The 14,741-nt window shown below is 37.1% G+C and overlaps 1 protein-coding gene across 6 annotated transcripts in view; it reads right to left on the minus strand.

Annotated features, from left to right (window-relative positions):
- The window catches only part of LOC140135517 (G protein-coupled receptor kinase 3-like), a 108,254-nt gene extending 93,730 nt beyond the window's left edge, over positions 1 to 14,524 (minus strand). For all 6 annotated transcript variants that reach the window (XM_072157044.1, XM_072157041.1, XM_072157045.1 and 3 more), the window contains exons 1-3: positions 14,035 to 14,524; positions 13,738 to 13,814; positions 10,151 to 10,224 (exon numbers count right to left, since the gene is read on the minus strand). In XM_072157044.1, coding sequence (XP_072013145.1) covers positions 10,151 to 10,224; positions 13,738 to 13,814; positions 14,035 to 14,147 — 264 coding nt within the window. In that variant the 5' untranslated portion in view covers positions 14,148 to 14,524. The remainder of the gene's footprint in view (positions 1 to 10,150; positions 10,225 to 13,737; positions 13,815 to 14,034) is intronic.
- Positions 14,525 to 14,741: the final 217 nt, after the last annotated feature.

The following is a 14,741-nucleotide window of genomic DNA, read 5'->3' on the forward strand; positions in this document are numbered from 1 at the left end:
GAAATTATTTCTGTTCAAAATGTGGCAAAATTTTGTAACAATTTCATCAAGATTTTTTGAGAAAATTTCTAAAAATCACCCCTTAAACCAGTTTTATGAAATTTGCACCTGAATCTATAAACAATAGAGCCAGGAACTACACCTCAAATCTAGAGCTGCACATATCAGCACATTACTTTCCATTAAGATTCCACCCCTCCCCTCGTATCCCTCCCCTCAATAATACAGACCTCGGATTACACACCATACAGAATGCACATTGTACATGTATGTAGTGTAAATTTCTTGTCAAATATTGACCTGTTGAGATTGAACTTTTCAAAATGGCAAGCAAAAATGTGACACATATTTCACAACATGAACTATGTTGCACTGGCAAATGACAATACTATACAATTTACACTGCACTGTTGTTCAAATTTGTCAGCTACCATGTTTTAAAAATGTATTTTATAGCATTTCAATTGTCGTCTGCAATCACTATTGCCCTAATTAGTATAAATATAAATGCAAAAGCGACGGGTGATGCACTGAAAAATTTGGCGATTGCCCATCCCTTTCCAAAAGTGGTGCATCCAATCACTCAATGATCAGGTACATGTATAAATTCAGCTTCTAATTGCTTTTCATACTTTCAATAATCTGAAAGTAACAATTTGTATAGCATTATATGTGATGCGATCAAGCAAAATCAGTCGGAACTCGGAAATATTGATTTTTAGATACAGCCAAACAAAGGTAATAATATTTCCTTTAGTTTCATGCTGTTTTGGAAACTCTTTAATTGCTCATATCTTTGGAACTGATTATTCAATTTCAATGGGGTTTCCGGCAAAATGCAGTTTGTATGCTTTTTACTATCCTATAACTGAAAATTTAATATTTCTAAGTTTCAACTGATTTTGCTTGATTGCATCACATATGTGTATATCCATATCAAAAGGATGCACTTGTCAGCACCTACATGTGTCTCTTTTTACATAATAGTTAGCAATATGTACCAGACTCATCTCAAGTGTAGGTCACTATATCATACCAAGTCACCAAAGAATGTTATCAGCATTCCTAAACCATATGACATGGGGATTAATTGAAGTGACTTCCACTTGAGATGAGTCTGGTATATATTGCTAGCTATTATGTAAAAGAGACACATGTAGCAGCCGACAAGTGCATCCTTTTGATATGGATGTCCACATATAACTTCAGCATAGAAGACTTCATAGCCGACCATCAAGCTGTAACAGGCACACCCAGTGGCTGAAAAAAACCTCAAGAAGCAGGGGTGGCATAATAAGGAGTCTGCGCGTCCAGGGAGTCAGGGACTCCTTATTTTTTTATTTTGGCCATTTTGGACTCCTTAAATCACAGTTGAAAGTGATCAAAGGGTCCGATAAAAACTGTATGGACTCCTTAATTTTACGATGCATGGAGGCGTAAATCAGTATATAAGAATCGTCAATTAATAATATAAAAATAAAAAGATTGATCAGTAAATCTTCTGAAACGCCATAGGCCAATGACACTAATAATTTCACTGGAATATTTGACCAGTTCCAAAGTTTAGAATTTTGCACAAATGGACTCCTTAAATTCTCATTGAACCCCTTAAATATTAGTTTTGCAGGTACCAAAGGGTTCAGAAAAATTCAATTGGACCCTTTGATATTTTGTGCTCATGCTACCCCTGACAAGATACCTTTAGATTTCCAAGAGTCACTGACCCGAAAGTATTATTCAGATTTCCTTTTACAAATTAAGCATACTGCTAGCCGTCCAGCGCGTATTATTTTGCACATGGCCCAAGGCACACGCTTGACGTCTCGCACGTATACGCGATGGTTTTGTAAAAGGAATCTGAATAATACTTTAAGACCGGACACTGCTTGCTCCATGATATTGTGATATCATCTGGTCAGCAGGCCATCTATACCACCCTGCTATCAATTACTGTAAAAGTGCACATTTTCGTGGTACATTAATTTTCACACTTTTCGCGCACAACACAGCTACCACGAAAATAAAAACATGCAAATTTGTTCTTTTATTTAATACATAGGTCTACATGTATGTAAGAAGACTCAAATCGCGAAATTAAAAACAAGCAATTCAAAATCAGCAAAGCACAAAATATTACACACACGAAAATTACCACTTTTACAATAAAGCATGAAATGTTCATGTGCCTGAACATTTTGTGAATTCTGCGAGTGACATAGATTGAGATACATGAAGCTTTTATGCTCGCAAATGTTTCTTTTTCTATAGAAAATGTGTAATAGAGGTTATCCGTGTTCTATAAGAGCCTCTGCATATCCTATTAGCGACTGCTATACCTTGTTTAGGACTTTCAAAAGAAGTACCTGAATGTGCAACCATAACTGTTTCAAAATAGCCCGCCAAAGTCATGCAGGTAACTCCGAGGTCATGCATTGAATTGGTTTGAATGAGGAATACTACGGGAACCAGTGCCTTTTGTTAGAAGTCACACATGAGTAACCTCTATTTCACGAAAATTACATGAGCTGCAAATTTACCTGATGGCTGTTTTCAAATAGTGTACATGTGCCGCAAAAGATATTTTGCTTTACAATGTGTTTTGTATCCTAAAGGTGAGTATCAATGACCACATTCCAGTCTACATGTGTTTTCTATAGCCTACAATATTTGGGATATTTTTATTTTCATACACATATCAACAATACAAGCTATCTGTTGGATATCTCAATGACAATTTTAGCAATTTATCATCAGCTTTTGTAACTTGTAAGCTTCAGCCCAATCTGGAGGGCAGGGGTGTTGCCCTCTGTACCCCACCACCCAACCTGTAAGCACGGGAGAATTCGCAACATGCAAAAATTTATGAATTTTGGGTATAATCATGAATTTTCAGTTTGGCCATAAAGTTTAAGATTTTTCCAAGATATCCAACTTTAAAGTATTCATTTTCCAAAAAAATTGAAAGAATTAATCCATGGAAATCTGCAATACACTCCATGGTGCATTAAAAAAAGTATAGAAAATAGACCATGTATAGGACTTGAATTATATTGAATTCAACTCTGCGCCACGTAATTTAATTTATTAAATGGCAAATTATTTGAACTTTTTGGAAAATGCATATATCGTGCAAATCGCAATTTTTCTAAAACTGATGTACACGACATTTGCACTCAAAAATCACACATTTTTCCTGATTTGATCCAGTGTGTACACACAGTTGCATCACCACTCACTGGCGTACGGACAAATCGCGATGATATACACCCAGCAGTGTTAGGTTAAACTTCACTCACAAAATTCAAATCTGCCACTACAAAATCCAACATGGCGGTACTCTCAACTCTCGACAAGACAGCATAGGCGTAGATCACGGGGGGATGGGGGATTTAAAAGTGCACATTTTCCACACTTCGCGCAAATTTATTCCGCTAGTGCACCATATTTCAACAGTTTGGCTTCAAAATTTTCGCGCACATTTGTTCCATAAACTTATTCTGGAGCCAAAAGATGCTGGATTCAGTATACTTCGAGAATTTTTTTCCAACCTCACCCCCCCCCCCCATGTCCAAAAGAATTATACGCCACTGCAAGACAGAATATGGTCATTTTCACAGTAAAGGGTGTAACTTTTGATTTTTAGGGTCAAAATTTCAAACCACTTAAATATGTTTCTGTTTACTGAAATCATGCATAGAAGCAACTTAAATTCCAGTAAAATAATGTTTCAAGGCTGAAACCTTTTGATTTCTAATAAAAAAATTGACATTTCCATAACATTTTGGTTAAAATCTAAGAAAAAATGTATTTTACATAACCTCAGAAAATTATGACATGAAAGCTGGAATACATGTGAAATCCCATTCCAAAGTAAGTCAACAGATATAAGTTAAATTGTATACCATGTTTTGCTATGTTTGTAATTGCAGTTTTGAAAATTTTTAACATCAAGTGTCATTTACAATGGAAATTTCCAAACCTTAAACATATTTTTTAAGTTTTAATTGGGTTCCTAAAATAATTTGAATGTCTAACTTCATGTACAAATACTACTTGATGAAAGGAACCTCCCAGCCAAGTTTCACAGAAATTGGAGTTATTTTTAGAATTGGCAATTCAAGCGATTCGTGTTTCGGAGGCTTCAGTTAACAACACAGGTGATAATAAAAGTAAAATATTTGGCTAACTACTACAAGTTGACATAAAAAAATAGGTAAAAAAATATCACAATTACCAATTTTCATGCTTTGCTTCTAAGTATTGAATTTCAGTTGTGACAAAAATTAAATTATCCCAGCAAGTCATTTTTTTTGTTTCGGAGGCTTCATGTTAACAATTGTTAAACATTGCAGAAGTAGTTTTTTGAAAACAACAGTGTTGGGATCATCTAAGCTGTTATTTTCTTGTGTGTATTGAATCAATGATTCTATGCGGCAGATATTGTAGATTTATCACATGTTAATTTTTTCACCCATTTGTTATGTATGGTGTTTTTTGCATGTGAAGCCTCCGAAACAGGCTTTTTGGGGTATCAGTATATTTTTCAAACATTAACCATAATGTCAAAATTTTTTTAAATTTATGACATTCTGCACATATCAAGTAATAATTACAATGCAGATATCAGTATGAAACACACCAATTTAGATATGCATAGATGATAATTAATCTTATTGTTGTTTCGAAGGCTTCATTTGTTTCGGAGGCTTCAATTGTTAACGGAAAGTTTGTATTGGGTCCCATTTTCAAACGGTGATATATATCTGCATGTTTTAAAAACATGTGACTTGAGGATCTACTTTGCTACATTTTGATAAATAGATTGGATGAGCTCTTTTATTTATATTTGCACAAGCTTGCTGAACAGTTTGTTTCGGAGGCTTCAAAAAGTTAACGAAAAACGGCTCTTTGAAGTCAAGATTTTATAAAAATTTTAAAAGCTTGCAAATCGACTAATTTTTGTTACCCATTTCAAGTTAAGGGGGTACTACACCCCTGGCCAATTTTGTGCCTATTTTTGCATTTTTCTCAACAATTATAGTACATTGATGACAAGTAAGGTATGTATATTATAGGGGCAAGGACTACAACTACTGCACTGAAGATTCAGCAACTCAAGGCAAGTAGTTATTGATTTATTGATCAAATATTGGTTTTCCCTCATTTTTGACTGTAACTCCACAACTGTTGTCTGTGCTGAAATAAAATTTTCAGTGCAGTAGTTGTAGTCCTTGCCCCTATAATATACATATCTTACTTGTCACCAATGGGCTATATTTTTTGAGAAAAATGCAAAAATAGGCACAAAATTTTGCAGGGGTGTAGTACCCCCTTAAGATAACAACTGTTATGAATCAAGAAGAAGTGAAGAAATAACCAAGAATTATGAACCAAAGCTACACCCACAAAGTTTGTTAACAATTGTTAACGGAAAACGAAGCCTCAGAAACGACAAACATCGAAGTCCGGTTATCAAAAATACAGGGCTGTTCACAATTAAATCTAATGTGGCAGTGTTTACTGAACATATGACTGTACTTTCAGGATAAGAAAAATTATCCATGAACTAACTGAAGAAAACAGGGTTTTACAAAAATGTTACTGTTTTTTATAGTTTTTCAAAATGGCAATATTAAGTACATTTAAGCCTGCTAAAACTGAACGCAGTAACTCCCAAAGCTGATTATGCTACCCAAGGTAGCTGCTAACTAGATGACTTATGTGGCCAAAAATCATGGAATTCTGTGGCTTTATTAGAACACTACGGATTAAAATGTTTAAAATCCAAAGTTACACCCTTTACCGTGAAAATGACCATATATGAAAAATAAGCCAGGGAAAATATGATACATTTATTTTAAAACTCCAGTCATCCAACTTATATCACAATCACATTATTTTGTTTCAGTTTCAAATTACACAGACAGTAGATAGAATGATTTTATGGTACAGTAGGCCAGATCTTTTATAGGTCATCAAATCAAAATATAATTATAAAAATGACAATTATCAAATAAATACATGTACAATGTATCTGACAATGCGAATAAAATCCTGAAAAATGGAATAACCATAACTACATGTACACCATTTATCGCTAGATCAAAGATAGAGATATTTGATAGTATTTGATAGTAACATAGTTGCATATTTCGCTGGTTGCAGTTGACTTCTGGTTCACTTCCGGGTTTCCAATCCAGATTTTCGCCAATTATTGACGCTATTATCAACCGGCAACTTGGTAAGCTTACTACACAAGATAGCATGGAAATATCAGCATTTTTGAAACATGTTGGTTGAAAAAAGTGGTGGGGCGCGTTTATTTGAGGGGGGGCGACTATTTGACTAAATACGGTATAAACTTTCAAAATACAGTGTTTCTGAAATCAAAATCATCATACTCCTAAACTGAAAGGTTTAAAGGTCATTTTATTCAGACATTTGATGGAATTTAGTTGTACATGTACAAGTGCATCGAAAAGGGATCGCTTATTATGGGAGGAGCATTAATTAGGTTTCAGTGTAGGCATTATAAGGCATATACAATACATGTACCATAACCACCCGGGTATAAGCCCACCTTCGACTATATGCCCACCCCCTATTTTTCAAAACATTCTGGGAACAAGGGTGCACTCAGGTATAATCCAAATTTTGGCCAAGTTCTTAAATCAAATCAATATTTATAATGCTTTGCTCTCATATTTAAGAACAAATATAAAAAATATCAGTTGATAATTAACATTCCACACTTATAATTTTAAGAAATTGACATAGAAGATAGAAATTACTGGTACATTGGGCATACAATGTATACAAATGAGGGCGATTGTTCTTATTTTTAAATTCAAGCACTAGCCCTTCCTCGGTTATAAGCCCACCCCCATTTTTGATGCGAAATCTGCCATGTAGGGGGGTGGGCTTATACCCGAGTGGTTACAGTATTAATATCAGGTTACTTGCTTAGTTACCAGATAATATTTGAAACTGAATACAAGAGAATGATATACATTATTGATACCTTACACAGTCCCATCATAAATTTGCTTGTTTAATAAGTCTGTATCACTCCACTTTTGTTGCCCAGCATTACTAGCCAACCCAAATTCTTCTTCCCTAACAACCAACATGTTTCTCCTGATGCTGAAAATAATATGTATCTACCAGATATATAATTACTCTATGGTGTGTATCGGAGTTTAACTAAAAACCTGGGTGCCTTGACCATATTAACAGTTTGTTGGACATCCTGTACAACAGCCAACCTTCGCTTCACTGTGTTTCTACTATATGGGAAATGTCTTCAGAGGTATCATACTGAAAATTTGTCACAAGAACTTGTCGTAAAACATTAAAACATAACAGTACTCTAACAAAACGCAGCAATGTGCAGCTTTTTCATCGTACGGTATGTGTTATGGTGATGCACCCGATCTCTTGTGCACTGCTACAATGTATACTCCTGGAGCTTTAAGCCTCCAGCATACTTTCCTGCCGCTTGCCGCTGCGGCAAGCGGCAGGGCGTTTCAACCAATGACAAGCCTTTATTGTGTCTGTTTGTCTGCAATGCTGGCGTGCGCACGCCGCTCAGCTGGCAAGCGGCAGGGTAGTATGAAACCAGCATTAGGGGCTGTGCAATAATTATGAGCCCTGGGGAGGGTAAAATTGGGGGGGGCAAGCAATTTTGGCATGCATTCATGGGGCGCCTTTTAATAAAACGCTCTAAAAGGCTTAGGAAAACAGTACGGAAATATGCAAATTTTCCTGCTCGCTGCGCTCGCAACATACATCTAGACCATTTAAGGTTGGCAATTTGGGCTCCAAAAAATTTGGCATGTTCAAGGGGGGGCAAAGAATTTTTGGCGGGCCGAGAGGGGGGGGGGCAACCGATTTTTGGCGGGCCGAGAGGGGGGGAAGCGATTTGGAGAGCCGTTCTCCCCCCCCCCCCCCCGGGGCTCATAATTATTGCACAGCCCCTTATACATGTACAGCTGACCGACCCGACCCTCACATCAGGTACTCAAGTGGAGTTTTCTTATAATTAGCCCCTTCCAGCAGTTGCTGGCATTTTGGTTTGGCTAACTCCAATCAGGCCGGAATTAGCAAAGTGGAAAACTGAGAGCGAGGATGATTGTGTAGCCTGGCTTCACTAATCCTGGACTGATTGGAGTTAGGCGAGCCCCAAAACACCATCAACGGCTGGAAGGGGCCAATTATCCATTGAACAATAGAAACCTCCCCTGACTGTCTGTCAAAGCTTTAGCTAGAGACCCGTCCGGCCGTCCTGTCACAAGAATGGATGGCCTACAAAATGCTAAAGCCATCCATGAGGCCGTCCACAAAATAAACCTTTTGCGATATATAATCATGTTGAATGTTACAAACCACTGGAGGAGCCTCTTAATGTCTATAAAAAGGTAACAAACCACTGTTAGGAGCCTCTATTTACATATGTAAATGTCTAGATAAAAAAAGGCACTTTTATATTATACATTTTCACAAGTACGACTTCGATGGGCGCCATTTTGTTTTAAGCTTGTTTACTTCCTGGTTTGGTGACTAGCCGGATTTCGGTCGTTGGCGGCGCTCTTCCAAAACCCCAGACTGAGTTGGATGCCCTACTTTCAAATCCTGGCTTATACCCTGTTGTCTGCTCAGCTAGGGTGCTGGCTGTCATGTGTTGAAGCCATCTCTTGCATGTTTTTTCAGAGTTCTTGAGAAAGCAAACATCTCCTCCAAATGCAATTTCCAAGGAAAAACACATTTTCCAGGCTTGTGGTTGGTAACAACCATAACATTATTTATAGCAAAGACTAGGATTTGGGCCATATGGCTATTCTCATAAAATGGCGATCATAAAACTATCTTACACTTTACAGCAGGCAAAAAAAAGACATAAACAGGCTATTTTTAGTTTCTTGTAATGGAAACAAAATCGGTCAGATTTCGTTTAGTCAAGGTGCAAATTATTCAATTTTTCTTAGTCAGTGGGAGTGGTCTATTACGTAGACACATAATCTGATTGGATAATCGCATGATTTCGGGTGTCATCTATCTAACTTTCCCTTCCCCTCCAACATTTAATACAAAAAGAACACATAAATGTTTCTTGTAAATGTGACCAATTCCTGATGGAATTACTGACATTTATACAGCGTGATACTGGTAAGTATAGTGGGTTTTTTTAAATGATAAATAATCATCATGATCATGTAATATGATCAAGCAAAATCAGTCGGAACTCGGAAATATAAATTTTCAGAAAACCCCATTGAATGAAATTGAACAAACAGTTCCAAAGATATGGGCAATTAAGGGTTTCCAAAACAACAGGAAACAAAAGGAAATATTTCCTTTATTTGGCTATATATCTCAAAATCAATATTTCTGAGTTCCGACTGATTTTGCTTTCGCATCACATTGACATCAAATGAAAGACCTGATTTTCTCATTATCAATTAAAATAAGGAGTTCCAAATTAAAGGGTGTATAAGTTTCCGAAGATACCATCAAAAAACTGTTGAATTCCTTGGTCTCAAACATGTTATCACAGTCAAGACTAATTCAATAGCTTTTTTATATCTTCGGAAATATCCCGATTTTCATTTGAATTTGATATCAATATATTTCAAGATCATCATGCTTTACACTTACAGTAATTTCATAAGAAATTAGTCACATTTGTAAGAAACATTTAACTCTACATGTACCGTACATGTTCTTTTTGCATGAATGCTTGTAGAAAACATTGTATGTTACGCAAGTTTTAATGAATTTTCCAAATACCGTATTTCCTCAAATAACGTCACCTGGGGTGTTGCATTTTCCAAACGGGGGGGGGGTTATTAAAGGTCATTTTAGAATGATAATTTCTATTAAAATCATTTATAGGTAAGCTTAAAAATCATGCTGAAATGACAAACTATGAACTAGAAACACGACTTCTGATCAGATTTTCGCTGATTATCGATTTATGTGGGCAACTTGGTAAGCTTACTACACAAGATAGCATGGAAATATCGACATTTTTAAACATCTTGGTTGAAAAAAGTGATGGGGGCGTTTATTTGAGGGCGGGCGACTATTCGAGGAAATACGGTACGGTATATCGGGTCCTTTAACATATACATTGTACTGAGTCTGTGCTTACCTCTTCATAGAATTTGAGTTGTGGTACTGGCTTATCATATACATTTTCGCAGAAATCTTTGAAAAGTAGAAACCCTGTAAATCAAGAAAAGATCAGACACAGATTATTGGCGATTCATGGTTACCGTACTCACAAAGTCATTTAGGGTGGACGCTTATTTTTTACCTGGTTTACCTAATTTTTTCGTAAGGGCCATTTATTACAGACAAATTTACCTACGTTATAATAGGGTCCAGAGATGTTCTAGTAGCTTTTCTGATGCAGTAAATGTATTTCAAGCTAGTTTACACAGGACTTCAATTCCTCAAGCTATTTCACTGTATCAATGTCTATCAGTCACTTAACATTAATGGTACCCTTTAGCAAATTGAAAATACCCTGGGTGGGCGACTGGGCACTTATTGGGGTATGGACGCTTATTGGAACAAATATGGAAGTACATGTAGAAATTGAAACGCAAGCTCAAACATCAATGAGGGTCTGGGTCTGGCAAGTCAACAACAGGAGGACAAGTAATTTTTGCAATACCGTACTGGTAATTAACTCTTTTTTGTCACAAAAAGCTATTTACATGTAGGGCGGTGTTTGTAGTTAGATGCATTTTAAACAACAGCAATCAGAATTTCAGAAAGGAGCCAGAAAACTCCAAAGACTATTAAAACAAACAGTTCTAACTTGCTTAAAATTTCAGAAATTCTGACCCTTTGCCTGTTTAGTTCCAATCTATTTCTATAAGCCTGCTATGGGTTTTCAGAGTATATTTGTAAACAAGGCTGGTGAATGCACAGTATGCATGCATACAAGTTGCAAGTTCTAGCAATTCAACAAAATTTTGAAAGTTATTGTTGTTAAATTACAGTACCGATACCAGAACTTGCAGCTTTGCATTTTAGACCCTACATTGTAAATTTCATAATCTTTCACTGGATAAATCATTTTCTCATTATGCTGCAACATAGTGGTATAAAGAAGTGGCAACACTAGCTTCATATTTTATAGTAGACAACCGGATGTGTTTCAAACACAGCACAGGAATGGACAACAACCTTGACAAAGGTTCACTTAAAGTCTAGATCCAGGCCCATTTAAATGTAACTTTTTATGCATAAATGTAAACATACATTGTACATTGTAGCTTTGATGAAATTAAGAAGCATGATTGACATCACATTTCACATACAATACATTGTAACTTTACAATAAATGTACAATACAAGTACATTTTGTAGCACAGACACTAAACTGGGGTGTGGGGGAGAGAGATTCTTTCAATGGAAATAAGGATACGGGAGTGTGGCAGATTTGGGGTGCATTTTCAGCCATTTCGGTTAATTAATATGTGTAGACAGGGATATAGCTACAGTGGGCAGTGGTGGGCGGTGGTGGGCGGCAGAGCCCACCACTCAGTTTTGGAGCCCACCACTCAGCTGCAATTTTAGTGCAGGAGCCCACCACTCAGTCAGGGGCCAAAATTGCACAATTTTATTAGATTAGTTAGTCAAGAATTTTGTCAATTTTGGCAAAAAATTGCCAAATATGCAAGATTTTCATTAAATGCTGCCCACCACTAAAACTATCCTAGCTACAACCCTGCATGTAGATATCAAATTTCATGAAAAGGTGCTTTTATTCAGAATGTAATTTGATATGTCTGATACATGTGCTCCCATGTCCTAGAAAAAATACTGGGGGTCAAAGTTACTTCGAGCTAATTAGGGGTCATTTTGTTAAAATCTATAAAATGCTAACTCCTATTACGGTACCGGTACTCTAAATTTATACATTCATACAAGCCCCCCTCAGTCACCTTCTACCTTGGACTTCTACCAGAAAGAATCCCACTCCTGCCACCAAATCCAGGGCCCAGCATCTACATGTATGGAAGTCGGAAGATCCTGGATTTTAGCCCCACCCCCCGATTGACTGGAGAAATAATCCCACTGGAGAAATAATCCCACTCCTGCCACCAAAATCTCATACGAGACATACTCCCACTTACCCCCGGACAATTACAATAATTACCACTATTTAGCCCTACATTCATGTGCAAAAATAGCATTATCAATCAAAACTCTCTACTGTGTATGATACAAGTCAACCCTGTTAAACATCTTGAGATAGTAATTATTGCCTTCCAGCTTCCAAGTTCCATGACTATTTTGACACCCGGGTCTTGACAGTACTATAAAGTAAGTAATTCATTCGATATCCCACCTCTGCCACCATATTTGTAATCCATCACAAGCACAACTGAACAGTCATGGACACATGTATAGCATGGCTTCTTTCTTTTTGGGGGGGTATTAAAGCTTAAATGTCCCGGGTACAGGTGTGCAAAAATATGGAAAAGGGGTATAATCCTTCTTGTCTTCCATGAGCAACCGCATCACATCGGGTATAATCTTCCTTCCAGGAGCAACCACTGTGCATGATTGACGGGCTATTCCATTGCTCGTAATAGGGTACGGTAGTGTATTTTAGCGACAATGCTGGATGGTGCACGCACGCGTGTACACGATGTGCAAGGTAGACTTTCGCCACGAGGGTGTGTGTGTTGGGGAGGCGTGTTGTCCGAGATGTTAGGAATTATTTAATAATAGTTATTAATATTGGAAGAACGTTTTAAACTTTGATTTAAGGCATCATATACGATTTTATACTATTTTAGATTTTCAATTAAAAACAAAATAATAACTTGAATAGCATTTAAAAATTATATTAATAGGCCTATTTATTATCGCACGCCATGTTAACAATAAAGAAATTGGCACACGTACTTTCCGATAAAAATTTGGGAAACAAATTAATTTAAAACAAAAATAAATAAAAACAATCTTTCTTAAACCAAATTTTCATGGAATTGAGGGCCATCAATAAACCAAAATGCACCCCGAATCAGTCGCACATCCCCGTAGTAGCCTAGGCCTACCCTCCTTTCCACCCCCTGTTCTAAACTAGACCGTAGGGCCTATTAGGCCTAACCGCCACGCAGTATTTTTTTACCTGTGGGCAAGCACACCCCTACAGTCGCAAATAGTTCTAGCCCAGATAGCTTTTAACTCACGCCCAGTAATAACGTACTTTCATCAAGTGATGGCGCTATAAGGTTTACCACGGAAGCTGTTTGGTTTACCGTGGAAGAAGATTATACCCTATGTGAAAATATGTGCACATGAATAATATTAATGTACATGTTTAGGACACATATCATTATCAATATCCTAAAGCATACAAACATTTACTGTAAAAGACTGTGGGGTCACACACAAACAATACAACAACAACAGCAATGAAATGCAATGCACATAAAAAATGCCCATGACATTTTGACATATTGACATAAATATTGAGTAATGAATGAATGCACAAAGAAAAAAACATTTCTATTAATTAATTTACCCGTACACCACAATTTAATATCCACTTTCATAATTTTTACTAGAGCCACCATTTTTCAAGCTAGTTACATCCTCCAAACAAATACATGACAGCTAGCAGTCAGTGCAGATCTATCCCATTTATCATGACATGTTAATTAGATGCAACAGCTATGGCTGGCTGCAGCACATAGCGCGTACGGTGCTTACCTAGTCTCTGAGTGAAAATCTTGTCGAAGTCAATCTCGTTCCTTTCTTGAAGATATTTGTACATAACACTTCGTACGCTGATGAATGCAATATCATGAAAAGAAAGAGAAGAGAAAAAATGCAAAATCAAGGCAAGGACGATATTAAAATCCAGTTGTAATAAACATTTAAAAATATTTTTCTGTATATAATCCGCCGCATAGAAACAGTGAAAGGAAGGGGGCTGGGTCGCGTTCGAACGGCGAGCCCGACTTCCGCAACAATAATTCCACAAATCGGACGCAAAATTATACAAACCTAGGGTCCGGTAGCATTATTTTTTTGCTTGCTCTGGCTGCTGGAGTCGATTTACTCTTCTCCATAGCCATTAAATAGCTCACATCAGCGAGCACAGCCTCCAAGTCCGCCATTTTTGCTAGATTTGCCGGTCCGTACTACTCAGTTCACACACGGGAAAGAATACGGGAGATGGGCACTACCGCTGCTTTGGTTTTTTCCTAGTACGAAGCCGAAAATATCCTGGAAAAATGCCAAATTATATCATCCAAGGTATATCCAAATCGTCCGGTAAGTAGCCCAGAATGTCCTCTGTTTCCTCAGAGCTCCATAATGGGGGTTAGCTTCGGTGATTTGGTGGTAGAAATGCGTTAATTGATCCCGGTCATGATGGATGGTAACTGGGGCCTACACATAACAGCAGACGGCTATTTTTTACATACGGAGGTCCGATGGCTCATCCCCTCGCTAAATTGATTGCCAGTGTGCCACTGTGCTGTGCTGTGCGACTGTGTATGTGTGCAGTCGCCTTGGAGGAAAATCGTGACGTCACATGCAACATAATACACAACTCGCTCTGACGACCGACCACACACAAAACTGAGATGATATGCATGATGTAGGGCTGGTCCATTTTTTAATGAGAAATAAATAAAATTAATTAAAAATATACTGGAATATGTAAAAACTATTTTTAAAATACAAGTATTTTGTTGAATACAAATTTT

This window comes from Amphiura filiformis, chromosome 16 (assembly GCF_039555335.1).
Source record: "Amphiura filiformis chromosome 16, Afil_fr2py, whole genome shotgun sequence".
NCBI lineage: Eukaryota > Metazoa > Echinodermata > Ophiuroidea > Amphilepidida > Amphiuridae > Amphiura > Amphiura filiformis.